Raw genomic sequence first — 26,033 nt, 5'->3', positions numbered from 1 at the left:
AAACAGCATTTCCCTTTGTTTACATCCTTGCTACAATATACCTTTAACGCTAGACACTACTTATGTAATAGATCAATTTTACCAAATAAAACACTTACAGGTACTTCTTTCTTCGCGTCGTGTTGTGTCGTCTTTCCTTTGGAAGCCCAAGTACAAAAACAGAACAAGCTCTGTAGAAATAGCTGCTTTGGACGACATTTTAGCCTTCTCTGCTACAACATTACAGCACCTCTGGCCACACCACTTCGCTGCGCAGGGTGTGTGCGCATGGTGAATACAAGTAACCTGAAGCATTTGTGATCTCACTGACTAGGATGTATATTTTTGTAGTCCCCAAACTTTGTTTGCTGTAGACTTTGCGAAGCTAACTTTGTAAAAGCCAATGTCTCCCTTTGCATTGAACTTTGACTGTATTACATTCAGAGATGCTGTTTATCTTCACACAGCTACATTACACATCAACAAAGTTTAAAATATGATATCGTAGTGGACCATCCCTTTAAACATGAGCAAAACATGACAGATCTGTCAACAGCGGTTAAGTTAAAACTGCAGAACATAATCAATTTGTAAAGACTAAGATACTGTTATGGTCAACAATAGTAGTCACAAAATGGAAGACAAGCAATGTAACTTTGATTACTATGGTCCCAATAACTGCAATTCAGCAAACACAGAAATGTATAAAATGTGATCATCACTCCTGAAACATTACGTGAAGTTTATTTACAAACTAATTTTGACAGGATCACGTGCTTATGATTGCTAGCGGCTGGATCCGCATTATCCAATTCTCAATGCACCAATCAGACGACTCCTAAGCCAGTACAAATACCCTGGGTTACATACCACTCCTATCTTCGTTTTGAAGAATCCCCCCTTCCACCCCTACGCCTTCTCCTTCCTAGATGGGTAACAAAGTGGCCAAGTGCTTAGCACTGTTGCCTCACAGCAAGAACGTCTCTGGTTCCAGGCTTTCCCAAACCAGCAGACGTTTCTGTGTGGAGTTTGCACTTTCTCCCTGTGCTCATGTGGGTTTCGCACAGTTCAAAAACATGCAACTTAAGTTAATTGACTAATCCAAATGGGCACCATAGACATGCTCCTAGTAAGTAGTTATCTCTTAAGAGCAATCACTATTTGTTCACTAGTTACTACAGCAGGGGAGTTCTCGAGATCTACCTTAGCTCAAACTCCCCTCTCGCCTTGCAATGGGAGGGAGCCCTGGGCTCAAGGATCTTATGAGCTTAGGGCTCTCTCCCGGGATAGCATGCCAAACAAGCTTATAATTAATCATCAGCTAAGTGTGAACTCTTGAAACTACCTACATACACAAATGTATCGTCTATATGAAAACTGATTTTAAAATTTTTATAAGCTTTCTAGGAAACTTGACTGAGAATGTTGACTGGTCAATGAGAATATTCTGCTGACAAACAAACGTTTCTTGACCAAAAAACAAAACAAAAATAAATAAACAAAGAAAAAAAAAAACTAGGTTCTGAGCACCCATTGAAAAATTATAACTAGCTGACATTACATTATGCTTGGCATGACTTCATATTTCTAATAAATAGGGGAAAATGCTACCATAATACAGCACAAGGTGCCCTTCGAGAATTATTTTGTCTTTATTTAGCTACTGCAATTTTTAAAATGCTGTTTTTTGTATCAACAAGGAGTGGAGTAAGATATGCAAATAAACGGACAGCTGTAATCTTACAAAGAGGTTAAAAAAACCTTTGTTTGCTCCAGGTGTATGAACAAGAGAGTACTGCTTAAAAGACTAATAATAAGAGTGCATATGGTCATTTTAAAGCCATGTTTACATTTAAATGGCTTTACTGGTTTCTTTAAATACAGCCTGAAGCAACCACCATTACATACAGCTATATATGGAATGTGTCTACAAAGGGGGGTACAAAGCTTCATCTTCAGAATAACAGCTTATTCTTGTCTGCTGTAAAGCACTGAGCCGACAGCCAATCACACTTCAGGAGTCATGACACGCTCACCAAACCCAGTGACCCAGTAATAAAGTGACACAGAAGGAAACTCCGGCACCAAAGGAAATGTTTAAATTATTCAGGACAGCTTCCTTTTGACCTTTTAACCGGTTGATGCTTACAATATACACCTCGTTTTATCACAGATATTCACAACACAAAGTAAATATGCCCATAGAGAGAGAGATTTGACTGTTAAATGAAAAAAAGCCTTTGTTTCTATACCTCAACAAGCATACATTTTTTGTGCGATTAAAATTGCACATATTTCAAATAGGGCTGTGAGATTTGGGGAAAATATCTAATTGCGATTTTTTTGATAGATATTGCGATTGCGATTTGATATACAATTTAATTTTGTAGTCAAGCTTCAGCTCAACAATCTGGAAGCCGTGGCAACAATTATGTGACAGCTCTTAAAAATTACCCATTTATGATCGGTGTCTGTGACTTTGAAACCAAAATATTCCCATATTACAAATGCAGTTTTTCTTTGATATTAATTCATCACTTAATGCTTCTGAAACAGCAGACACCATAATCCCACTTGTCAGCATTTTCCTGTTTGTTTTTTTATTTTTTTATTGTCGGTGTAGTTCGGTTAAGCAATTCTGATTGGGCAGAACGAAAGTGTGCTTACTCAATTGGCTAGTAAGACTTTCACACACAGCCGGCATTCACGCATTTGCTCTGGGTGGGGGAAATTAAATAATACATATATATTTCATATTGCAGTCTTTTGCGATTAACTAATTCGCAACGTTTTAAATTGTGATTGCAATTCGATTTCGATTAATTGCACAGCCCTAATTTCAAACAGGGTTCAATACTGACATTGGTAACATTAAAATTAAAACATGTATTAGCATTAGAGCTGTGCGATTTGAGGAAAATTGTATGGACAACATAAAAAAAAGTCTATAGTTTCATATTATGCTCTATCGTTTATTTTGTGGTGTCAAAGAAATAGAATGTTTATTGTAATACCTTTCATAATTAAAGCGCAATATTACAAGCCATTATAAGCATGCAGAAACATGAATAACTGCTTCATGAGAAAGTTGCAATCTTAAAAGTAGAATGTTTACATTTTAGATTTTATTTAGCGATATTTTTATCATATTAAACCTGCAATCGATAGTTTTTTTTTTTTACCTTTTATTAATATTTATTTTAGATTTCTATTTTAAATAAAAAAAATTGCTAAATAAAGTGAATCAAAATAAAAAAAATAAATAAAGTTTCATTTTCTTCTTCAGTTGTTTAATTTTTAAAAAACGTTTTATTTAACTTGTTTGTTAGTTAAATCCAGTTTTGTTATTTAGTCTAGTATTTTTAAGCAACAACGTTGCAAACTAATTTGCTATGAGATGTGGCTGTGCCCTCACATGCTGCTCGCGCTTCAGCTGCTGCTGCTGCTGAGACAGAGAGAGAGAGCGCGAGAGAGCTATCGAAATAATTCATTTTTATTCAAAAGTGTCGGTCAAGTGATGTTGATGTGAACAGCTGAAGCTGTCAAATAATTTTTAGTTCGTTTATTATTAATGATAATGATTAAAAATAATACTATCAATTTTCTTCAATAATGCAATTAAAACATGTAATAGGTCTACATTAATGCGAAATGAGCTAAATATCGTCTTTAAAATCGTCATAGGTCTCGGCGATCATTGATACACGATACTATCATCTATTGGCACAACCCTAATGCCTCGGCTGTGTATTTAAAAATGGCGCTTCCTTTGTTTTTATTCTCTCATACACACAACTGATGCATCTCTATAAAACCAATAGCGTTCATCTGTGTGTCTGGCTCTGCCTTTTGGTACCCTTTTTTGTGCTACCCTTTCGAAAGGCTACCCAAAAAGTGGTACGGTACGGTTCACTTCAAGGTACCTTTTAACAGTGGAAACGACCATAAAAGCGAACCATACCGTACCATACTGTACCACTCAGTGGAAACAGGCCACTAGAGAGACCTCAGAGTTCTCCTGAATGACGATAGCTATGGGACTTCCAGGAGTACCTAATTTATATTCCATCTCGAATGTTTCGCAACTCCAAATCTGTAAAACAAGCTGCTCTAACCAGTGTATCAAAATGTCATTAAGCACGTTTATGAGACATTTAACAAGTGAGCGAGACCTACAGAGAACTCTCATCAACAGTTGCCTTTTCCCACAGCCATTATTGGTGAGTTTACAAGAATTGTCCCAGTTAACTCACCATGGCAAAGTGGTGTGAAGAAGCACAATCGCTCAGATTCATTAAGGACTCATTACTGAGGACAAGAAGAGCTGTCCATGGCTGAGATAACAGGAACGGGACATATTCTCGATTCTACCAATCACATTGTCATTGAGGTTCAACAAATGTCCATTCTGTGGTGGGCCCACAGGTCCTGCTGACTAAAGAAAACACAGGGCTTTATTTCTCATAGACCAGCCATTGTGTGCATGGATAAACAAATGCAGTTTGCTACAAAGCTTTCACTGTGGCATGGTAGAGATGCATCCAGTGGAGAGGGAGAGATGGGGTGCCAGCCAACTGCTCGCTGGCAAGAGCTGATCAAAAATGCACCAGGCATAAGTCTTGCATCCCAAAGAGGCCCAGGGGCAAGCAAAATAAGCTGAATACCTTGAGACATAGACTAGAACTAGGAGACAGTCTATAAACATTCACAGTCTGCACTGAAAATTCCACAATGAAAAACAGTGTGGAACTGAAATGCAAAAGTTTTCCCTTTGAAATTTATTTTGACAACTAGTGAATACGTTTATCTTACCTGAGCAAAGTACGCCCTTGTGTCGGGCACAGGAGAAGTCATCACACTCGCAAAAGGTGCCATAGATCTTGCCGAATTCTGACTCGTAGCACAGGCACTGGTTACAGCTGCATTCTCCACGACCGCTGCACACCTGCTTGCCTTCTGCTTCTCGACAGGCACTGAGGTGCTGGTGGTCCACCTCACCCTCCTGGCATTCGCAGCGAGCTCCCAGATACCCAGGCTCACAGCGGCACATCCCACAACTGTAGGTGCCAGCAGAGTTGCAGCGACTGCTGTTGGGCTTTGTGTAATATGTGCAGCGGCAATCACAGCGATAATCCACAGAAACCTCTAGACGGTCTTTAAAACCAACAGGCCTGATGGTGAAACTCTTTCTGGTGCCTTTCGGAGGACATCCTCGTGCGTCTACAGTTACGTTGAAGGAGACCTGCAAGAAAGACATGAGACTACTTATTTTCTCTAAAGACTAAGAGTGGAGATCTAAATTGGAGAATAGCATACAAATTCTTAATTCGCAAGGTCACTGCTTAGTCAGATTTGAAGATTTCGTAATAGGAGTAAGAGAGCAGTTTATAGCAAGTACCATATATTCTGAGGCATAAAATGTAAATGAGATATTTGAAAAAAATAGTAATTTAAAAAGCTGATCAAAATTAAAGAACACTTTTAAATACATTCCAGTTGTCTGGCACAATGCGGTAAATTCCTTCATTAGTATACCCTTTTTAACAGAGGGCCTTTGCAAGATAGTAAGCCATTCTTAAGTGACTGAACTCCTCAGACTGCAGGTTGTCTAGATGATAGCAAAAAGGATAATTCTTTCAGCCACTGCAAGAGAAGTCTGTCGTTTCAAATCTAGAACATTGCATCTTTACAAATGTTAGTAACTCATTAAAGTCCCCCCAAAAAGGCTGGTCGTCCACAAAAGACATGCAGAAAAGAACAAGAAAATGCAGAGAATCTAAATGGCCACTTGGTTCAATAGTAGATAAAAAAGTGTAAAGGTTTGTCTCAGCATACAGTGTCTTGACATGTAAGAGTATTTGGACTGAAAGCCCTGCAAGGACCAAACTTCTCAACAGCAATAAGAGTCAAAAGGCTAGACTATTTTTTTGCTGAAAGGAATGTTGTGTGGGCAGCAAAATGGTAAAAGTATTTCCTTGAAGCTGAAAAATGGCCAGCCAATAATCCTGATCTAAACTGCACTAAAAATCTGTAGAAAAATCCTTGGTGACAAAGTTATGACTAAGCAACCCATTACAGTCAGTGACCTGTGGAAGAGATCGGAAGAAGAGCAGATCAAGACCACACCAGAGCAAATCACTGCTGAAGAAATACTTTTAATGTGAAATTTCATCTCTCATTTACCTATTTTGCTCTACAAAAAGAAACACTTAGCGTATGTGGACTGATAATTTGTATTCAACAGTTTGAATAGTCAAATCAAAATGCCTAAAAAGATTAAATAATAAATCAAACTTTCAAAACAACTACCCAAATGACAAATCAAATGCTCAAATTATAATATAATATCAAACTATACTTCAAATGGAGGAACCAATTTCTGATTACACACACAGTTGGAAGCTCATGATGGACTGATTACTAGGACTATAAATACACCTCATTCACACAGACTCTTTGCTGAGTCTTGTTTTTCCCTGTGAAGTATTACAAAGTGGTTTTCCCTGTTTGTCCTGCTATGTTTGATCCTTGTCTTGTTTACCGTTACTGTTGCTTCGTTTCCTGTCCTATTTCGAATTCTGTGTCTAATAAATGTTAACATTTGTCTGTTTTAGTATTTTTTTTTATTTCAATTGAACTATGTTTGTTTGTTCTGATAAAGTTTTATTTCCTAGTACCAATTTCCAAAGGAGTTTTTTTGTTCACTGAACTTTAGTCATTTTACGTCAGTGCAACTGATGTTTTCAAAAATTGAGTAAACAAGAGAAAAAAAAATTTAGTAAAAAAGGAAATAAAGTTTATTTTTTTGTTTGCTTACTCAACTTCAGGCATTCCAGTTCTGCAGACAAAAAAATATTCAGTTGGCACAAAAATTGTAATAGTAGTTCACCTCTCTAGAAAACTAATAATCTTATGGTAACTCAACTAAATTTTTTGTACTGTCTTAAATTTTTTTACTGTGCAGCAGAAAAAACCCCCCCAAAAAACTTAAAAAGTGCCATCTTAAAGAAAAAGACAGTTCCCTCAGTGTCATGCATGACCTTAGTGCTGGTGACAAACAGAGGCTTTACTGATGTAGATCATTCTTGTCAGATTAATCACCCACCATCAGAGCAGACAGAAAAAAAACAGACTCCACCCAGAGGAAGGAAATCTAAACTTTACAGTCTTCATCTAGGCCTTTCTAGCCTATATTTGATCTATATAATGTAAAATCAGTAGAGCTGTTCTCAAAGTTATCAAATAGCACTTGAGTTATGCAGCATGCAGTGCAAAAAAAAGCCTTTATGACATCTTTAATCGAATCTTTCCCAAAAGTGAGCAAACTTCATGTGTGGATCCTCAGGGGCAGAAAACCTGATACCGTCAAAAGCATGTAGTCTGGTTGGCCTTTGATTCGGAACAGCCCAGGGGAGAAGACAAGCTCAACACGCTGAGTCCGAACACTTTGATATGATGTTTCAGATCAGTGAGCCCTATCCAGACCCGAGAGCTCAAAGCTGAGAGCTGAACGTTGGGCCACCGAGGGTCACACTGATGGAGGAAAAGCAGAGGCTCACATGTCAGAATACAGGGCTAAAGCTGTCAGTAAAGTTGTTTTAATGAAGAAGCTGGTGCTTTGATAGCGCTGGTCTGTCTTTAAAGCAAAGTAACAGCTTAAAGAGGAAACATGTCCAGGGTAAAATAGGAACAGAGGGCAGACTTGATGCAAATGGAAGGCAAGCAAGACTATTCGTCAAATATTCAAAATGTCTATTTCTGTACCAGGAACCTACATTTTAGAGTTCAATTATTTATGTGGAAAATGTTCTTACGGAGTACTGCAATGTGAAATGCTTACATAATTTTAATTAACTGATAAACAAAATACAGCTTTGTTGTTGTTGTTTTTACTATTTTTACTAATATTTATTAGCTGTATTCGTTCAAAGCAAGTGTAAAGGTTTATATTAAAAAAAAGAAAATCAAGTTGGAGGTCTGTAACTGTAAGATTGTGCTGCATTTACTTATTTGTAGGTGTTTCAACTTGATTTGAAGGAGTTTCAATTTGAATTAATTGTATAATTTATTACTGTGGAAATCCATTTTTTAATTATTAATTAATTAATTAATTATTTAACTATTTTATTAATTTAGTAACTTATTATGTAAATCATGATATTATGTTCTGTATCCATGATGAACATTGTTCTAATAATATATTGGAGATAAAAATAGGTTATAAGATTATAAAATGTCATGTTTGGTCAATTGAAATGCAAGCCAAAACATTCATTCCTTCCAAAAATAGCAGAAAGAAAATCCTACTGACTTTCTTTCGAATATATACAATTATTTGTGTAAACATTTCAACCTTTGATTAACTTCATATTAACATGCTGCTTTAAATATCATGTTGAAATAGCCATCTCAAAAAAAGCAGGAAGGTAAGAGGTTAAAAATGAATAGAGAAAGAGGTAGTATGTCCTGAATGAAGCAATGACTGGCAGAATTAGATTAAGTAGATATGTGGATCACGAGGGCACTGGAATAGTTGGATGAAGTCTGTGTATTTGGTCAGAGGAAAAGGTTGAGTGAACATTACATAAAGATGAGCATTCACTGGCCAGAAGTTGTCTTTGAGAGCAGCAGAGTTCCTGAATGAATGCTGACAAGCTAAAGCATCAGTCAAAAAAGAAGTAGCTTCTTTTCACAATTACTACTACTGTTACTACTACTACTGTTACTACTATTGTTACTGCTACTGTTACTACTGTACTTACTACTGCATGTACTACTACTACTGTTGTTGTTACTGTTACTAATACTTGTGTTCAGAGATGTATAAAGTACTAGAGACCCAGCCTTAAGTAAAAGTACCTATGCTCTATCAAAAAGTGACTTGAGTAGAAGTGCTCTTTAAGCACCATACTTAAGTGGAAGTACTAAATTTTATTTCAAAATTTACTCAAGTACTGAAAGTAAAAGTACAAGTATTGTGTAATGTAGTTATTAAAGAAAGCAGTCAAAAGACATCATAGTGTTTTGGTTATTTTAAATATCTTTTTTTGCGGCACGTGATTAAGCAGTACAAAAAGAAACATGGCTTACGACACTGTTTTTCTTATAACAGCATTAACACACACCTTTCATAGTTGTGTGTAACAAAAACACTCCGTAATCCACTCAAAATGCTATTGAAACCCATATTTGGATCGCAAATTACCGGTTGTAAATGCTGTAAACGGAAGTCCTAAACATTCTACCGGAAGACGTGGTCACTATGGCACCCTCCATGCAGCAGCCAACAAAAAGGTCTATAATTGTAATGAGTAGGGGTGTGAATCTACACTGGTCTCATGGTTTGGTTCAGTTACGATTATCATGCCATCGATTCGGTTCAATACTCCAGTAGAGTACGGATACAGCCTTTTAGTATTTAAGTACAGTAGTGAAGTAGTTCTACTTCGTTACTTTACATCTCTGCTTCTGTTACTGCTACTACTGTTGTTACTGTTACTTATACTACTGTTTGTTACTAATACTACTGTTACTGCTACTACTGTTGTTACTACTACTGCTGTTGCTACTACTACTACTCTTGTTACAACTGTTACTTCTAATGTTGTTACTAGTACTGTTACTGCTAATACTAGTCTTACTACGGTTGTTACTACTACCACTACTATTGTTGTTACTGTTACTTATACTACGGTTACTGCTACTAACTGTTGTTACTACTACTGTAACTACAGCTACAACTACTACTCGTTACGACTACTGTTACTGCTACTAATGTTGTTATTACTCTTGTTACTACTTGTACTGTTGTTACTAGTGTTACTCCTACAGTTACCATTTTTACTGCTACCGTTACTACTTCTACTAGTGTTACAACTACTACTACTGTTGTTGTTACTGCTACTGATACTACTTTTACTATTGTTACTGCTTCTACTACTACTACTGCTGTTGCTGTTACGACTACTCCTGTTACTACTACTACTACTGTTATTACTGCTGCACTACTTTACTAAATTAGTATTACTTCTTGCACAAAATATTTAAAAAATATCTTAAATACCAAAAAAATAAAAATAAAAACACACAAAAATATCAATACCAATTACAATTAAAATACAACAAATAACATTATTAAAATGGCAGTGTATACATAATATTAATAATAATTTCTAATAATTTCTAATAATAATAATAATAATAATAATAATAATAATAATCATTAATAATAATAATAAATTGTATTATTATTATTGTCAATAAAAAGCATCAAATATATTAGCATGTCAATCATTTTACCATCACTGATCCTGGCTGTACAAAAAGGATTGCATTTGAACAGCAGTGAGCAAAGCTTTAAAAATCTATTGGCAAACAAAGTCTATCCAAAAGTAAACGTTTGTTTCCTGGGATACCAGCCAGCATAATATAGGATTAGACCAATGTGTTATGTATGGGACATTTTAGTAGTCTCTAGGGGCTTCAATCTGCGCCTGTGAAAGGAATCTTAGCTTAACTTTAGAATCCGGGCTAGTGCCTCTCTATCCAAGGCCTGTGTTTTTCCACAGCTCCTCACCCAGAAAGAACCCTCGGCTATTGTGCGAGCCCATTGAAATGCAACGCCAACTCCTCCGAAAGTTCGGCAGAGGGCCGTGAGTGACACATGGGATTCTGTTTGGGTTGTGCCCTCCATTCTAAAGGAATGATTGGCAGTTGGGCACGGTGGCAAATTTCCCTCATGGCTGGGACACAAAAAGACCCTGGGCATATTGGATTGGCCCAAAGAAAATTGGGTTGCTCCATTCATTGTGGGTATTCAGTTGCACCCCTCCACTCTCCATCACGATCCTTCTCTACATTCAGTTAGGCAGAATAGAGAGACTGGAGAGCTCTGGTTGAATCCTCAAGGGTCAGATCACTGCATGGTGACATGTACCAAGTAATCCTATAGACGCTTTACAATGTCCGCCTAATTAAGAATGTAAAAGAGTTCCAACAATCCACCAAATCCAAACACCAAAAACTGAAAGCATTCTTTTAAAGTGATACAAGCACTGTTGAATGCAAATTGAGACTTGCTGCTAAAAATCTGTGATCTGCAAGTTATGTCACTGTAATATTTTTAGTTTCCAAATCCTTTTGAGAGGACCATTTCATCTATTTTACTCAAAACAGGGAGTGAGTGGCTGCAAAGCATAATAGCATAGAGCGAGTTCGAAACAAAGCATGTTATTCAAATCCTGAAAGTTATCAGAGGAAATACTACATCAGCTAACACACAGGCAAAACAATACATCTACAAATGTGTATCAGTATTTCAGCAATGTTTGCTAACGATTACAAACCTTACTGCATCATTAATGTCAATTATTAATGATGTGTGTGATGAGAATATTAGACATGTGTCATTGATGACTTTGCTTCTAAAGGGTATTCTGTCTCTAACATTAGAGGCTCTATTTTAACAATCTAGGCGCAAAGTCTAAAGTGCATGGCGCAAAAACATTAAGAGCATGTCTGAATCCACTTTTGCTATTTTAAAGCGGTGCATGGTCTAACAGGGTTGTGCTTATTCTCTTAATGAGTTATATGTGTGTTTTGAGCATAACGTGCATTAAAACAAGCAGAGTCTCATCTCCCAATTTCCTTTAACAGTCAATTGCATTGCAGCATGGTGCATTTGCTATTTACATCGCAAACTTTCTAAGTGGAAAAACTGAATGCTTCGCTAGTGAGAAAACAGTTAAACAGACCATCTGCAACATAAGGATAAAGAACGAGCCTCCTCCATTCAGCCTCTTTACTTTCTCTTTACTTTTACTCCTTTACTTTTGTGCATAAGGAAATGGTGTTGTACGCACTCCACTAAAAGACATCCATCAGCCTATTTAAACATATTTAATTTTGTTTGTTAAGTGCAAAGATTTGTTTTAAAACCCGCTAACAAATAGATGAACAATAATAACGAAGTTTGGTCAAAAAACTGAGTTATAACCAAAAACACTTCCTATGCCCCATATGGTGATGTAAATAAATACGCATATAATAAATAATACTGCTAATAATAATAATTATAATAATAACAACATTCTAAAACCGCAAATTGTGATTAATTAACTGAAAAAAAGGCATGGAGGTATGAAGAAGGCATGGTGGTAGTGGTTTTTATATTTATGTAGTAATCATTTTTGTAACATTTTAATCCTTTAATGTTTGTCATATGTGAAGATATTTGTGTATTGTTGTATATCCTGTGTGTATTAGGCAATGTGTAAGCTTTTGAACCCACATAGGCACATAACCACACGCTCTGCACTTATTGCGCCAGGTGTATGATAGGGTCTTAAATCCTCTATTTATATAACCAAATTTGGTATTAATATAACCAAAATTATGACTGCAGCAATCACCAAATGCACTGGGGTTACAATGAATAAACAAAAACAAAGTCACGCTCTGAAATAAACATCTCATATTCTTTCCAATAACTGTGTTATGCTGTGTTTTTCCCCATCACTCTTTCACTTCCTTAGGGAAGTTGAAAGAAAATAGGTTGCTTTCACTTCCAGGGCATTACATACAGCTCAACAAAGACAAATGAGGGGTAGAAGGTTTCATTGTTTTGCGTAATTTGTAAAAATGTGACCTGAAAATTTAGGAATACGTGTTTTTAAACCTATATGGCACTTTTCTAGACCGTTCACAAAAAGATTTACTCACCATTTACTAACCCCCAATTAACTGACCCTTTATTTTTTAGGGTGAACTATCGCTTTAAGAGTATTACATTCACCAGTTCCTTTTAGTAGTATATAGCATCTATACAGCTCACTATGTTCAATCCAAAAAGTATCAATAAGAGTCCAGCTTCTCGCCAGACAACACATCAAACACTCAGGTTGCAGACTGAGAGACAGGATCAGCTTTGCTCCCTTTAAACCCATTTGAAAAGGCACATTACGTGGTAAAGTGTAAAGTACTAACAGTGTCACCAATTTTGAGGTCGGCGCACTTGCGGAGGCCGGTCAGGGGCTGTCCATCTTGGCAGGTAGCGGAGAAGGCCAGACTGAGGTCTTCAGGATGATCCCACACACTCAGCTCAACTTTTGACCTTATGTTCTACACAAAAGCAAAATAAAAACCAAAATCAAACGTAAAGCAATCTAACATTCACTAAAATACTTTCAAAAAGTTTATGGAGGTGTTCCAAGTAAAACCACAAATATATTCTTGGACTTTACTGAAAACAACACCAAAATAGATTAGATCCCTGACAGTAATCATAGCCTTCAGTATTTTGGCATATACTGGTGTAAACCTAGAGCCAGGCGAGTAACTAGGACATTAAAAAAACTAGCTTGATATTTGGTCATGTTTGTCTCTAGTTATGTTTTAAACTGATTATTTAATTACTCTTTAAAATCTTTCTGGAAATCCCAAATCTTTTTAACAGAGACATCTTATGATGCCATTTCCCGTGACAGTTAATTGTGTTTGCAAGACCTCAAGGCAGATGTCCAGTAAGTAATAATTCTACGGTTCAAAAGTTTAGGGTCAGTAAGATTATTTTACACTTTTGAAAAAAATATTCAAGTCTCACCAAGACTGTATTTACTTGATAAATACAGTAAAATTGTGAAATATAATTCCAATTTTAAAATACCATTTTTATTTCAATTTGTATTTACTGTACCAGCACAATTACTCCCGTCTTTTAGTGTCAAATGATTCTTAAAGAGCATATTAGTATGATTTATTAAGAAACTTTCCTAATATATATTTTAATATATTCATATTAAATATTAATATTACTATATATTAATATATTACTAATATATTTTGCAGACACTATGAAATGGTATCAGCATTTTTTAAATTCATGCACTGGAACTGTTAGTCAATGTTATCTTTTAATGTCATAAAATAAATAAAAATAATAAATAAATAATAAATATATAAAAATAAATAATAAACCAAAAAAAAGTAAATAAAAAATAAATAAAATAAACAAATAAAAATAAATGAATGCATAAAAATAAAAAATAAAAATAAATAAATACAAAAAAAATAAAAATAAACAAAAATAAATAACAAACAAACATTAAATATACAAATAAAAAATTATGAAATAAAAATTAATAAAATATAAATAACAATAAATAATAAACAAATAAAAAATTATAATAAATCGCGCTTAACTTCTAAACGAACGTTGATATAGAATTTAAGCTTGATTTTATGTTTTACCTATGGTTAACCAAATAAAGCATATGTACAATACAACTCTAACAGAATTATTACTTTTATGCCGTTTCAAGCTAAAGAACATCTTTCCATTGGAGGTTGTTTGCTGGACCACAGAAGTGCTCCTTCAATACAGCAACAAAAGCCAGAAATACCAGACTACAAAGCCTACTGAACATAAGCAAACACTTGGACAAGCCCATTAAATGCTCTGCGATAACAAAAACAGGAAATACCTTATCTTATGCAATCATATGATACCAGAGTGAAAACTTTCCAAAATCAAACTCATCTGTTCTAAATTCAATTAATCAGTCGTTTATTAGCTACAGAAATAGTGGCAATTAAACTGGAGTCAATCTCCATGGAAAACTCAATGAGTTATTGTTACGTAATACTGAGCTGTAATGTGTTGATCAAATGGTTGCATGACCATAAGGTGTGTTGACCACATTGCTTGAAAATGAACAGTGCGTTTATAATGGCCTGTCACTATACATCACAGCTTAAACCTTGAACTTCAAGGTGCACACTTTACAAGGCACATAAGCATGAAGAGGTCACTTTGGGGGTCAGCAAGGGCCCATTTTCTTTTATGTGCACCTGTGTTTCGAACAGCGCGCTATAAAAATCCAACAACCGAACAAAATGTCATGAAGAACAACTTACATTGTAGGCATTCACAATTAGCTGAATGATGTTTTTGGAGTCCTGGTCCAAAATTTCCACTGTAGTACCAGGGATCAACGCAGTGAGGTTCTAGGATTAAAAAGACTTTGAGAACACTAAATGCAAAAAAATAAAATAAAATAATAATAATAAAAATATTTTGCATTCATGACGTGTGCTCCACACAGGTAAGTGGGTTTGACAAACCACCGGTAGAAACTCTTTTCTTTATTAAAAAAAAAACAAAAAAACAATCCTCCCTCCTTACTCTAGCACTTAATTCTCAGAGTTAATTTGTATAATTAGCATTTCTTTTGTGTATTGCCTCTTGTTGCTGAATCACTGAATGCCTCCTCAACTCTTAAGACTGATTTATACTTCTGCGACAAGCGCACACGTATGCTCCAGCACAGCCTTCGCGCGGTGACATGGCTGACGCCAACACTGATGCGCACCTCTCAAAAAAATTTAACTACACGTTGCAACGACACGTAGTGCAAGCTCTGTGATTGGTCGGCTTGGTAACTGTGACCGGTTTGGGCGAGACTGAGAGCCACATGAACCCGTAGAAGAAAGTGTTTACAAGTGTCAAGTCCCTCTCTAGACGGAAACTGTTGTTTTGTGTTTACCTTATGATTAATGTTGCTGCATGTCCGCCAGTTCCTGCCTCTGAATGAGCAAGTTTTCGCTGCATGTAGATTAAGGCAGTGGTCCTCAACCACTGGGCCACAGACTGGTACCGGTCCATAGATCAATTGGTACCGGGCCACACAAGAAATCATTAATAGTTTCCGTTTTATTTATTATCCGAATCTTTTATTTTGGAAAATTACCACATTTTCTTGCTTACATCTTGGTCACTTGAGTGCCCAAATTTATTCCACTAGCAGCAAAATGAGTAAGAAACCGACGTCTTTGGAAAACTTCTTTGATAAGGGGAAAAGGCCAAGTGAATGACCCCCGAATTGCCAAGAAATGGATCCGCAACCCATTTCTCAACAAATCAGGTTAATCCAGCATGTCTGTGCAAGAAGATCAACTGCTGGAGATTGCAAATGATGACGGCCTTTTAGGGGCATATCTCGTTCATAAAAAGTTCATTATTTACAATGGAGGTGCATGGCGTGATGCCGCAAGCGCACTGTGAGTAGTTTATCAAGAACTGACCGATCATGTCAGTAGACAAATTAATTCAGACAAACACAGAACACCCAAACACTGCAGTGCTTTGTAGTTTTCTCCATAAACAAAACTTGTATTAGAGTAACAGCAATGTTTTGTCAGCTTGTTCCTCTGAGAAAACAGTTGATGGTCACCTAGCAAGCTACGAACCACTAACCCAATCAACCCCTCCCGGTCCACAGTAACATTGTCAAAGAGTTGACCGGTCAGCAGTGATAAAAAGGTTGAGGACCACTGCATTAAGGTAGCGTTCAGAAAAAACAAAACACCCGCAAAGAAACATGCCATAGAGGAACATAAAAACCTACTGCCGGCTAGTGTTTCGGAAGAATTATTGCAAAGCAACACACAGCACGCAGAAGTATAAATGGACTATGCACAAGGCAGGTGCTGTGGGTCACGCAGACCACTCAACGCAGAACTGTAAAGCCTTAAGTTGCTTTTGACAAAATAGTCTGCTAAATGACTAAATAGAAATACAAAACTAAAACAGCTCAACATCAATCAGAACAAGTGATGATGAATGACCGGTACCTTGTAAAGAACGTAGTGCCTTTTGGTCACGGCGAAGATCAGGAAAATATTGTTTTCAGCCAGTTTTTCTCCAAGCAGTGCCAGAGAAGGATAGTCCTGTGGAGAAACAAAAACACCACATGCTCATATATTAGTAAGATACATTCATGTAATTATTCAGTCCCTGTAGCACAAGTTTGCAAAAGGAAGTCATCGTTCTTCTGATTCCCTTCCACTGTTTCCGTTATCCTTTCCACCCATTTCCTGTGTAACCTGCTACAGGCATCCTCTGCGACTAACATGAATGGGAAACTGTCTTTAATGAGCTATCATTGATGTGTTAAAGGGACAGTTCAGCCAAAACTCCAAATCTATGTCATCATTTAGTCATCCTTTACTTGTCCCGAACCATTTAGATTTTCTTTCTTCTGTTGAAGACCAAAGAAGCTATTTTGAATGATGTTAGAAACCTATATTCATTGACTTCCATAGTATTTGTTTTTCCTATTTTGAAAGTCAATGGTTACAGATTTCTAAAATGTTTCAAAATGTCTTTTGTGTTCAACAGAAATAATGAAACTTGAGAGTAAATTTTTCATTTTTGGGTGAATTATCCCTTTTAAGAGCATTTGAGTAACTTTTCCTTACAGAACATGAAGGATAAACAAATACTAAATCGCAGTTTGCAATAGAAGGTGCACACTGTTTTTGTTTTGTTTTCCTTCTGGCTGAGCGATTTCTGTCTCGACAAACTCAGCTGTTCTGGAGGAAACCCAAACTTACTGAGACGAGGCCCACATCTGTTCTTGCACTTCGACACAAATAGAAAAACATTTTATCCAGGTCAAAGCCAAAAGAGTTATGAAATATCCGAGAGGTATCATATGGTGAAAGGAGGAGGAATTAATAAGTGTGCAAAGGCTTCCCATTAAAACGGAATTATCTGCAAATGCCTTTGAATGTTTCCTAAAACTGCTCGGCTAACACAAACCTGCTGGGGTTCAGACAATCATTCTATGTTAACCTCCATAGATATGTACACTAGATTTCGCATACGGACCCTGAGCATGCATCAATAGCACTGCCACATTCGTACAGTGCTCCCAGGACAAATGCCATTCAACTGCACTAGTCAAGACTAAAGCCAACCTGAAGATGCTGAACGCTGTGTACGGGTGTAGCAACAGGCAAACAAGAAAACAAAGCACAAAGGCAGAACATTTCATAGGTAAGATTTCATTTTTTTTATGTTTTTGTATGTTATGAACTTTTGTACTCAACAAGTATTGTTATTGATAATAATACAGTCACTACGTCACCAACTCGCACTGAATACTAGGCTTATGCTAGTTTTGTTGAATAAAATCAGCAAACAATGTACATGAAATATTACAACAAGATGTTGCGGTGCCAGAAACCTGTATTATTGTTGACTAAGTGAACGAGTCGTTCATAACAGAGATTCATTCACAAACGAATCACTCCTGTATTACTAACGAATACCCTGTACTTAAATGGCGGCTCTATTGTCGCACTCCTTCCAATAGACAACAATAGCATAGGCGACATCTAATGTAAAAATCTATGGTCAACCTCAAGCAATTATAGCAGAAGAACAAGAAATTAGGCATCATGTCTGCAATAAAAAGTCTGCAGTTCTTTGACAAAGCAAAGTTTAACAAAAAAAAAACATGTAGTCTTCACATTAACATGGTTCAGTTTACAGTCATTTCTAATGAGAAGTTAAAGCTTTGTGGTATAAAAGTCTTACCATCTTTGTTGAGGCACTGTACTCATTTTTGTCGTTCAGGTGACACTGGCCATCGTGAGGATGCACTAGTCCACCGAGTTTACCATCCAAAGCCAAGTGAGGGACGTCATCGGTGGCAAACACCAGCAGATGATAGGCCTCCTTCCTCCAGCCAATCTTCTCCTGCCACAGTGAGACAAAACTATGATTGATATCAGTCGACATCACATCACACCTAGTTTCACACCTAGAATGTCCGTTTCTTTCAATTTTACTTTTTGTTTTGTTCAACATTGGCATCTAACAAAGTTTCATTATAGTTGATGGATTAGTTCAGCTATGTATACAGAAATGAATTTCAACAGCATTAGTTCATCCTCAAGTCACAAAATGTTGTGCAGTCACACTAGAGTTTGAGCTAAATTTTGTCGTATGGCGCTGTAAAAAGGGGCGGGAATAAACAAGACCATCAGACATTTAAAAAAAAAGTGAGCGATTGGTCCATCTTTTTAATCTCTGTAGAGAGAGGTCATGTTTTGATTTTTGATTGGTCTCACACAGTCATGTGATAAGATTTCACAGGTCATCAAGCTTGAACTTTGCAATGCAGCGAACTGCGAAACTTGTCGCACAAGCTTATGTTTCTGGTCTGCTGCATTTGCATGGTTATGAATGGAAGTCTATGGGGGCAAAGTGCAGTGTGACCGTGGCTTTAGAGACCACATGGAAATTCTCATTTAAACTCATTCAGAGAATAAAATGACAATTGGTCGAAATAGCAAAAAAGGTACCATGTTTCAGACTTGTTTATATTAATTCAGGTAAAGTAAGAAAGCTATATTTGGTGACATGTTTTTAATGTTCAATGTCAACACAATAAAACATTCGCTATTTTGTCTGATAAACATCATATTCTGGAAAATAATACTCATTAAAATACTTTTATTTGAAATTTGAAAGAAATCACACCAGACCTTAATTTAATAAACCTTTAACTGCCCCACGAAGAAAAAAAATGTTTGGATTGCTTATTTTCTAATATTGCTGGTTAACACACTCAATGCATTTTTTTTTCCAACACATCCCATAATTTCTAAAATATCAACCTCTACCAAACGGTTGACATGCCGGTTAATGGGAAAAGTAATGGTAATTATACATATACTATGAAAAATCTGAAAATATGACGAGTAAGACCAATTTATTTAATAAAATATTCAAAAAAAATAACATTTTTGAATACTTAATCAGCTTTATTTTTTTAAGTATGCCATAAAATATTGCAGATTCTCATTTAACATCGTTTAACTTTCTTGTTTTTACAATAAAATCAAAATCAAGTGTAGTAGTGCAACAGGATTATGTTTGTTTGATTTTTTTTTTTTTTTTTAAACCAACCATGCTGTGCATGGTGCAAATTACTTTAACAGTCATTATTTAAAATAGTCAAAATTTGGTCAACCATTTGGTAAAGTGGGCAGTCAAAGGGATAAAACACATCTTGCAAACATGTACTGCATAGTGAATAAACAGGCAAGACTCTCCTCTCTCATTGAGTATAAACTGCACAATCTCCTCTTCTCATGCATGCTGTGATTGTGCCTTTCAAGCTAAAGCAAATATTTTAACAGCCAATGATGTCATTCAATGCATGTCTCTTTTAAGACTCTGAAAGGATACAGGTGTCTGAGAAAACTCACACAGAGCAGCACATAAAAGGATATCTGATGTTGCACAAGACACTCATTTTTTCAATTCACTGTAGGGAGCTGAAGGAGTGAAAGATGCTTAGTGATGAAGCAGCGAAATGACCGGTCTTGACTGATTGCTTACCCTGCAAACTGCAGCCTGAAGAATGGCATCAAACCCTCCCTCCGGTGCATCCCTGTTTCTTGACACCATCTGCTTCTGCACTTCTTCATTGAAACGATCAACCTTGTCCGTTAGAGACAAGAGGTGACGAAAGCCAAATGTTGGGACGCAGTTTGGGAACAATTTATACCTGCAGTAAAAGAGGAATCATAAATAACAGAAGCTTAAAAAAAAAAAAAAAAATGAAAATGTACCCTCATTTCACAACACTGATGTATAACGTAGATGAATACTATACTGTTACCATGCAAATGTACAGATAATAGCAGGTTGAAAAGGACTTATCGAAATGCATTATATAATCAATTTAATTTCTCATTGAGTACATTTACATGAACACCAATCCAATATTAATATGACTCAGACAATTCTCTGATTAATAGTCTACCATGTAAACACTGATTTTTGATTAATTTCATCAGACTAAGATCATAATCGAACTAAACAGAAATGGAATTAAGACATGTGGAGTATGCCAAATTTAGTCGCATTATTGAAGTGCACTACAGACATGTAAACACCTTAAACAATCACCATCGTGTAGGATTTTCGCCACATTTTGTGACAGCATAGTCTATACCAGTGTTTCTCAACCACGTTTCTGGCGGACCACCAGCTCTGCACATTTTCCATGTCTCCTTAACCAAACACCAGATTCAGATCATTCAGCTCATTAGCAAAGACTGAAAGACCTGTAATGGGCGTGACAGACTAAGGAGACATCTAAAACATGCAGTGTTGGTGGGCCTCCAGGAACGTGGTTGAGAAACACTGGTCTATACACATGGCTGTTTGACACTATTCTCTGCAGTCAATGAAGGAGCACAGACACCTGCATTGCATAATGCAGAGTTTTTTCCCCATTTGGCATATGGTATCAAATTCCAGCAGTTCATACTCGCATCCAATATCTTGTTTGTCACAGGGGGCACGCATGAAATGCTTCTAAATGAAAGTGCCAAACTGCAGTTGAAGTCGACAAATTAAAAATAACATGAAACTCAGGAGGAAATCTGGATAGTGTGGTGATGCAATGGCGTTAATCGAATTATGTGCTATAACATGTAAAAAGGATCATGAAAGGAACATTCAAAAAGCAACTCATGTAAACACCTTAATCATATTATTGTCTTATTCAGATTAAGGTAAATCATTTGATTACTGAAGTCCATGATAACGTAGTCATTAATAAGTCAGCTTATATTATATACATGGGTCAAATTTTTAAACATAGGCATCTTGTTTTGACATCCAATTCAATTTATTTTTACAATAGGTATTTTTGACAGTAAAATGAAAGCATATTAGGTTCAAGAAAAGTGCATGATGTCTCAAATGGCTATTGTAAAAATACAAATGTAAAAATGGTAAAATAATATCCCAATAACAACAGATTATTGAAAAAAAAAAAAAAAAAAAGTCATAAATATTTTGGTGTGTACTTACTAAAACTTACTAAAAATACTAAGTTATCATACTAAACGTTTATTAAATGAAAAATAATGCCAAGTATAAACACTTAAAATAAGAGGTAATTACATTTTTGAGACTGCACTGTGATTTTTAAAAACGGTTTCCAATACATCACCAAATGACTCTTGTTCTGACAAGATTTTCTGGTGTATAAGCTTATTACACTGAATGACATTTTAGTAGGTATCTTCTGTAAATGATTATAAAAATGCTCATTTTTTGCTTAGAAAAAAAAAAAAGTTAAACAGGGCATACCCTAATATATGGGGTAAAAATAAAACTATTTAAAGCTCCATTGCACTTAATAAGTTGTATAGTTTAAAAATATACCCAAATAATATTATTCAATTATATCACAATTCCTTCAACAACAAAAAAATTTAAAGAACTGGAAAATGTAAATCCAACAACAACAATATATTAGCATTTGAAGCTTTATATTCAAATAAAATCAAATATTGCTGATAGCAAAATTATATTTTAGACTGCAAGAAAGGATAAAGTGAAGTTTAATAGTTGCAGAACATGGGAAATTGTCTGTGATTGTCCTTTTGATTTCTGTTGCGTTACAGTGAGCATTTGAGAGGACTAAGAGCGTAACCTACATGGTCACTGATGCATGATGGGCTTTGGGCTACATGCAGTAATAGCATCTGTTGAGCATGAGCTGACGCTTCAACCTCAATCTGCACTGCCACACTTTCCAAAACAGACAGACACTATTTTGCATTGAAGCAGAATGACATCCAGCAGTGATTAGCAGGACTATATTTTTAAGGTTACGTTTACCTTTTTATTTTGAGACATTAAACAAGGAAGTCCGTAATGGTGTCATGCTTATGAATTTCCAGTGATGCAGTTTCCCCAAGACAAAGCTACGCCAAAGCACGGCTATTTTAGTAACTCAAGGGGAAGAAATTAAGACACATTTACTTCCCCAGAAGAGAAAGTAGCGAGTCTGTTCTCACTAGTGGGTTTCCTGCCGTTGCATAACAAAGGGCATTAAAAGCCATAAGATGGAAAAGATATTTTGCATTTGTATTGAAGTGTAAAGTCATTCCAAAGACTTAACAGGATGTTGCAGGTGTGTAAGAGCATGTTCCCACCTGGCATTAACAAGCACATGTTAATGCGAGTGATATGATCAACAGTGGAGAGTATAAACAATTAACATTCTTTCTAATTAGTATCTTGTGGCTTCCTATGTATGTTTGTTTGACCATGAGCGTGCATACTATGAAACCTCTGGACGTGGTCAAAAAAAAACCTTAAGACCAAGCTTACAGCTGGATTTTTTAGGATCATCCACATCTCACTGTTGAAAATGATGAAAGTGTTTCTTAATATATAGTATAAATGAAACTCTTACCCATTGCATGGGTTGTCCTGGTACTTGGGTGCAGTGTAGGAAAAGGGTGAGATGTTCTTGTCCACAAAGGAACCAAACCCAAGACGAAAGTTACTTGTGAGCTTCCTCATTTCTTCAGCCAGTTTGGTTCCCAGGTTGCGGATCGTATCCAGATCGTCCTTCATGGATAGTGAGAGGTCCATGAGGTAGTACAAATCAACTGGATAGTCTTCCACAGGGCGCACTTGCACCTCGAATGACGTCTGGTCACCTGAAGGCAGGAAGTGTGATAATTAATTTAACTTTGACATATATACAAATAGACTATATTAAAGTTTTTCTTCTATACATCAATCTTTAGATGCATACCAGGCCTTAAGCTGAGAGAGATCTTCTGTGGGTATATCTGGATGACATCATACTGGGTCACTCCTGACCCTTTGTAGCTCAAAGGTTTGCTCTGCAACACAGAGCTGCCACTCATGGGGTTCTCTATAAACGGGGCATCGCATCCCCTCTTCTGTAAGTTCTGGCTAAAGTCACATCTTGAGGTAAGTGTTTTGGCCTGTCCAAAGTCCTGAATCAGGACAAGAAAAAAGGTGACCATGTTAAGCAATGCAAGGAAAGCATTTAATGAACGAGCAAGGCTACAAAATGCAGGGAAACTTCACTAATGCAGCCTAAAGACCCTGTCAGAAGAATCAGATTTGTCAGGTGTGTTAAATTCATAAATAAAAATTAGCATATCTGCCTGATAAACTTGATGACTACGACTAGATTACAATGTCTACATTGATATAAGATTGCCCTGAGAGTAGAGAGTCGAATGATTTCAAATGCCACATGATTTCACCTCCACAATTTATGGCTGTCAAAAAACAGAGGTGTCGCTGTAAGTAGTGCTGCAGGGTTGACATCAATACATTGTGAAGTAACCAGCTGTGAATATGTATATCAGTTTTTGAAATCATCCATGCGGCACTATATTAGATTTTCAAGGAGTTTTGAGATAAAGCCACGCTGTCCCAATGCCACTTGTAGTGTTCAATACCCAAGAACATGTGTGAGACAGGATGAAAATGTTCAAGACTATGTCAAGTACAAAATATGGCAAAGCTCAGAGCCTTTAGGATCAACACTAAATTCACATGAACCCAAATAGCCCTTGAGAGTGGCTATTTGAGGACACACAAAACCATCAAGCTTTAAAGCTGAAGAACCCACAAACCCCGAAACCATGAGATGTCAAGAACACCGGTTAAATTACTACAACTGCTTTTAATAGCTTAATTACAATTGTCTCATTCAATGGGTCTACAGAACAGAAAAATAGACTTGTATAAACTCCACAAAATGTGTCTGTAGGGGAGAACATTTATTTATTTCACAAATCCGATATTGTATATGTGCCACATTAGTCAATTAAAAAGTTCTACGCAGACTTGCAGTCTTCACACCCACTTAAACAGTTGTGTGGGGAAAACGTAAAGTAGACAAGTTGTGTAGTGCAAAGGCAGGCGGTAAGACCCATCAACTGTCAATAAGTGTCTGTCAGGAATGTGGCACGCGCGTACCTCTTGTGCGCACCATGCGCAGCTCGGGTGAATGAGGAGACACTCTTCACAAGACGTGGCGCTGCCGCTCATACAAACATTAAGACCTAGAAAACAGAAAGTACGTGTATTCAGTTTGCACATGAATTCATATAGCAGAGTTTATCAATAGATGTAAGAAGCAAGGAAAAAAAAAAAGATTAGCGTGACAATACTTCATAAGTAACCAATGTAGAAATAAGAAGGAAATACTTTTGCTATTACACACCGTAAAACTGACCTAATTTCAAACTTCACCATATAAACATTAATGTTCACGTCTTGCAATTTTTAGTAACTTTACACATAACTTAAGAGAGACAGTGTGGCATTGTTACTTGTATTAAACCAAATCAGGCAGGTCTTTCGGAAATAAATACACTCAGAAGACATTGCGCTTTCATTAAACACCGCGCTTACCTTTAACGCTGTGAATAAATATTTCCAACACTATACAAACTAGAAGAGCCGGGTGACGTGTAGATGAGCAAAGCTTCCACATCCTTCCTTGCGAAGTCCAAACAGTTCAACGCCAAACGTAGATTTCTTTTTGTATAAAACTGTATTATAGATGTCTGCTTTTTACACAGCGGATGACTGAGATCTTCTCTTTGTCCATCCTCTCCAAATCACAGCGGCACATACATGACTGAAGTGAGTGTCCAGTGAGCGAATCTGCATTGTAAACACATGAGTGAAATCCGAGGAGTGATCCTGTAACTCTGAACAATAATCCACACACTCGAAGTTACTGTCGCTCTCTGTCAGAGCTCCACTGCAGCAATGCTACCTGCCCTGCATTCATACTGGGTTTCAAATCTTCAGTTGCACGAACATTTCAACTTCGTGAATAGGCTGTTTTCCATCCTCCGGTTGTTTTCAGCTTGAAAGTTCAATAGTAGAGAGCGTCCTGCCAGCGTCCCTCACATTACTTTAAACTCCGCCCATTGGAGACGAGACAGGACGTTTATTTTGTCCCAATCAGATTTTCAACAATCCCCGCCCGCTGCATCGGGATTGGCTAGTATAAGATTTTCAAACATGCTCCGATTGAACAGTGAACAGGTCATTTAAATATCTTCACCAATCCAAAAGAACAATCATACGAAGGGCGGGGCTTCTCTTTGCTTGAAGAGAGAAACAATCGTGCACATATAATAGTTTCTTTTTCATGTGCCCTATAGTTTTACCTTTCTTTCTATTTTCTTATATTACTTTAACTGTAATATAATATTAACTGTAATTCTGAATCTACTGCTTGTTATATATATATATATATATATATATATATATATATATATATATATATATATATATATACATACATACATACATACATACTGTTGAAGTCAGAATTATTAGCCCCCCTTTGATTTTTTTTCTTTTTTAAATATTTCCCATATGATGTTTA

The 26,033-nt window shown here is 36.4% G+C and overlaps 1 protein-coding gene across 1 annotated transcript in view; it reads right to left on the bottom strand.

Annotated features, from left to right (window-relative positions):
- The window catches only part of itgb5 (integrin, beta 5), a 63,645-nt gene extending 38,072 nt beyond the window's left edge, over positions 1 to 25,573 (bottom strand). The window contains exons 1-10 of the mRNA XM_056465241.1: positions 25,043 to 25,573; positions 24,605 to 24,690; positions 23,400 to 23,607; positions 23,052 to 23,301; positions 20,171 to 20,339; positions 18,359 to 18,520; positions 16,609 to 16,704; positions 14,893 to 14,982; positions 12,964 to 13,098; positions 4,792 to 5,221 (exon numbers count right to left, since the gene is read on the bottom strand). Of these exons, the coding sequence (XP_056321216.1) occupies positions 4,792 to 5,221; positions 12,964 to 13,098; positions 14,893 to 14,982; positions 16,609 to 16,704; positions 18,359 to 18,520; positions 20,171 to 20,339; positions 23,052 to 23,301; positions 23,400 to 23,607; positions 24,605 to 24,690; positions 25,043 to 25,124 (1,708 nt within the window). The 5' untranslated portion in view covers positions 25,125 to 25,573. The remainder of the gene's footprint in view (positions 1 to 4,791; positions 5,222 to 12,963; positions 13,099 to 14,892; positions 14,983 to 16,608; positions 16,705 to 18,358; positions 18,521 to 20,170; positions 20,340 to 23,051; positions 23,302 to 23,399; positions 23,608 to 24,604; positions 24,691 to 25,042) is intronic.
- Positions 25,574 to 26,033: the final 460 nt, after the last annotated feature.

The sequence above is a fragment of the Danio aesculapii genome, chromosome 9 (assembly GCF_903798145.1).
Source record: "Danio aesculapii chromosome 9, fDanAes4.1, whole genome shotgun sequence".
NCBI lineage: Eukaryota > Metazoa > Chordata > Actinopteri > Cypriniformes > Danionidae > Danio > Danio aesculapii.
The sequence above is the reverse complement of the archived record's forward strand: the minus strand, read 5'-3'. Positions and strand labels throughout refer to the sequence as shown.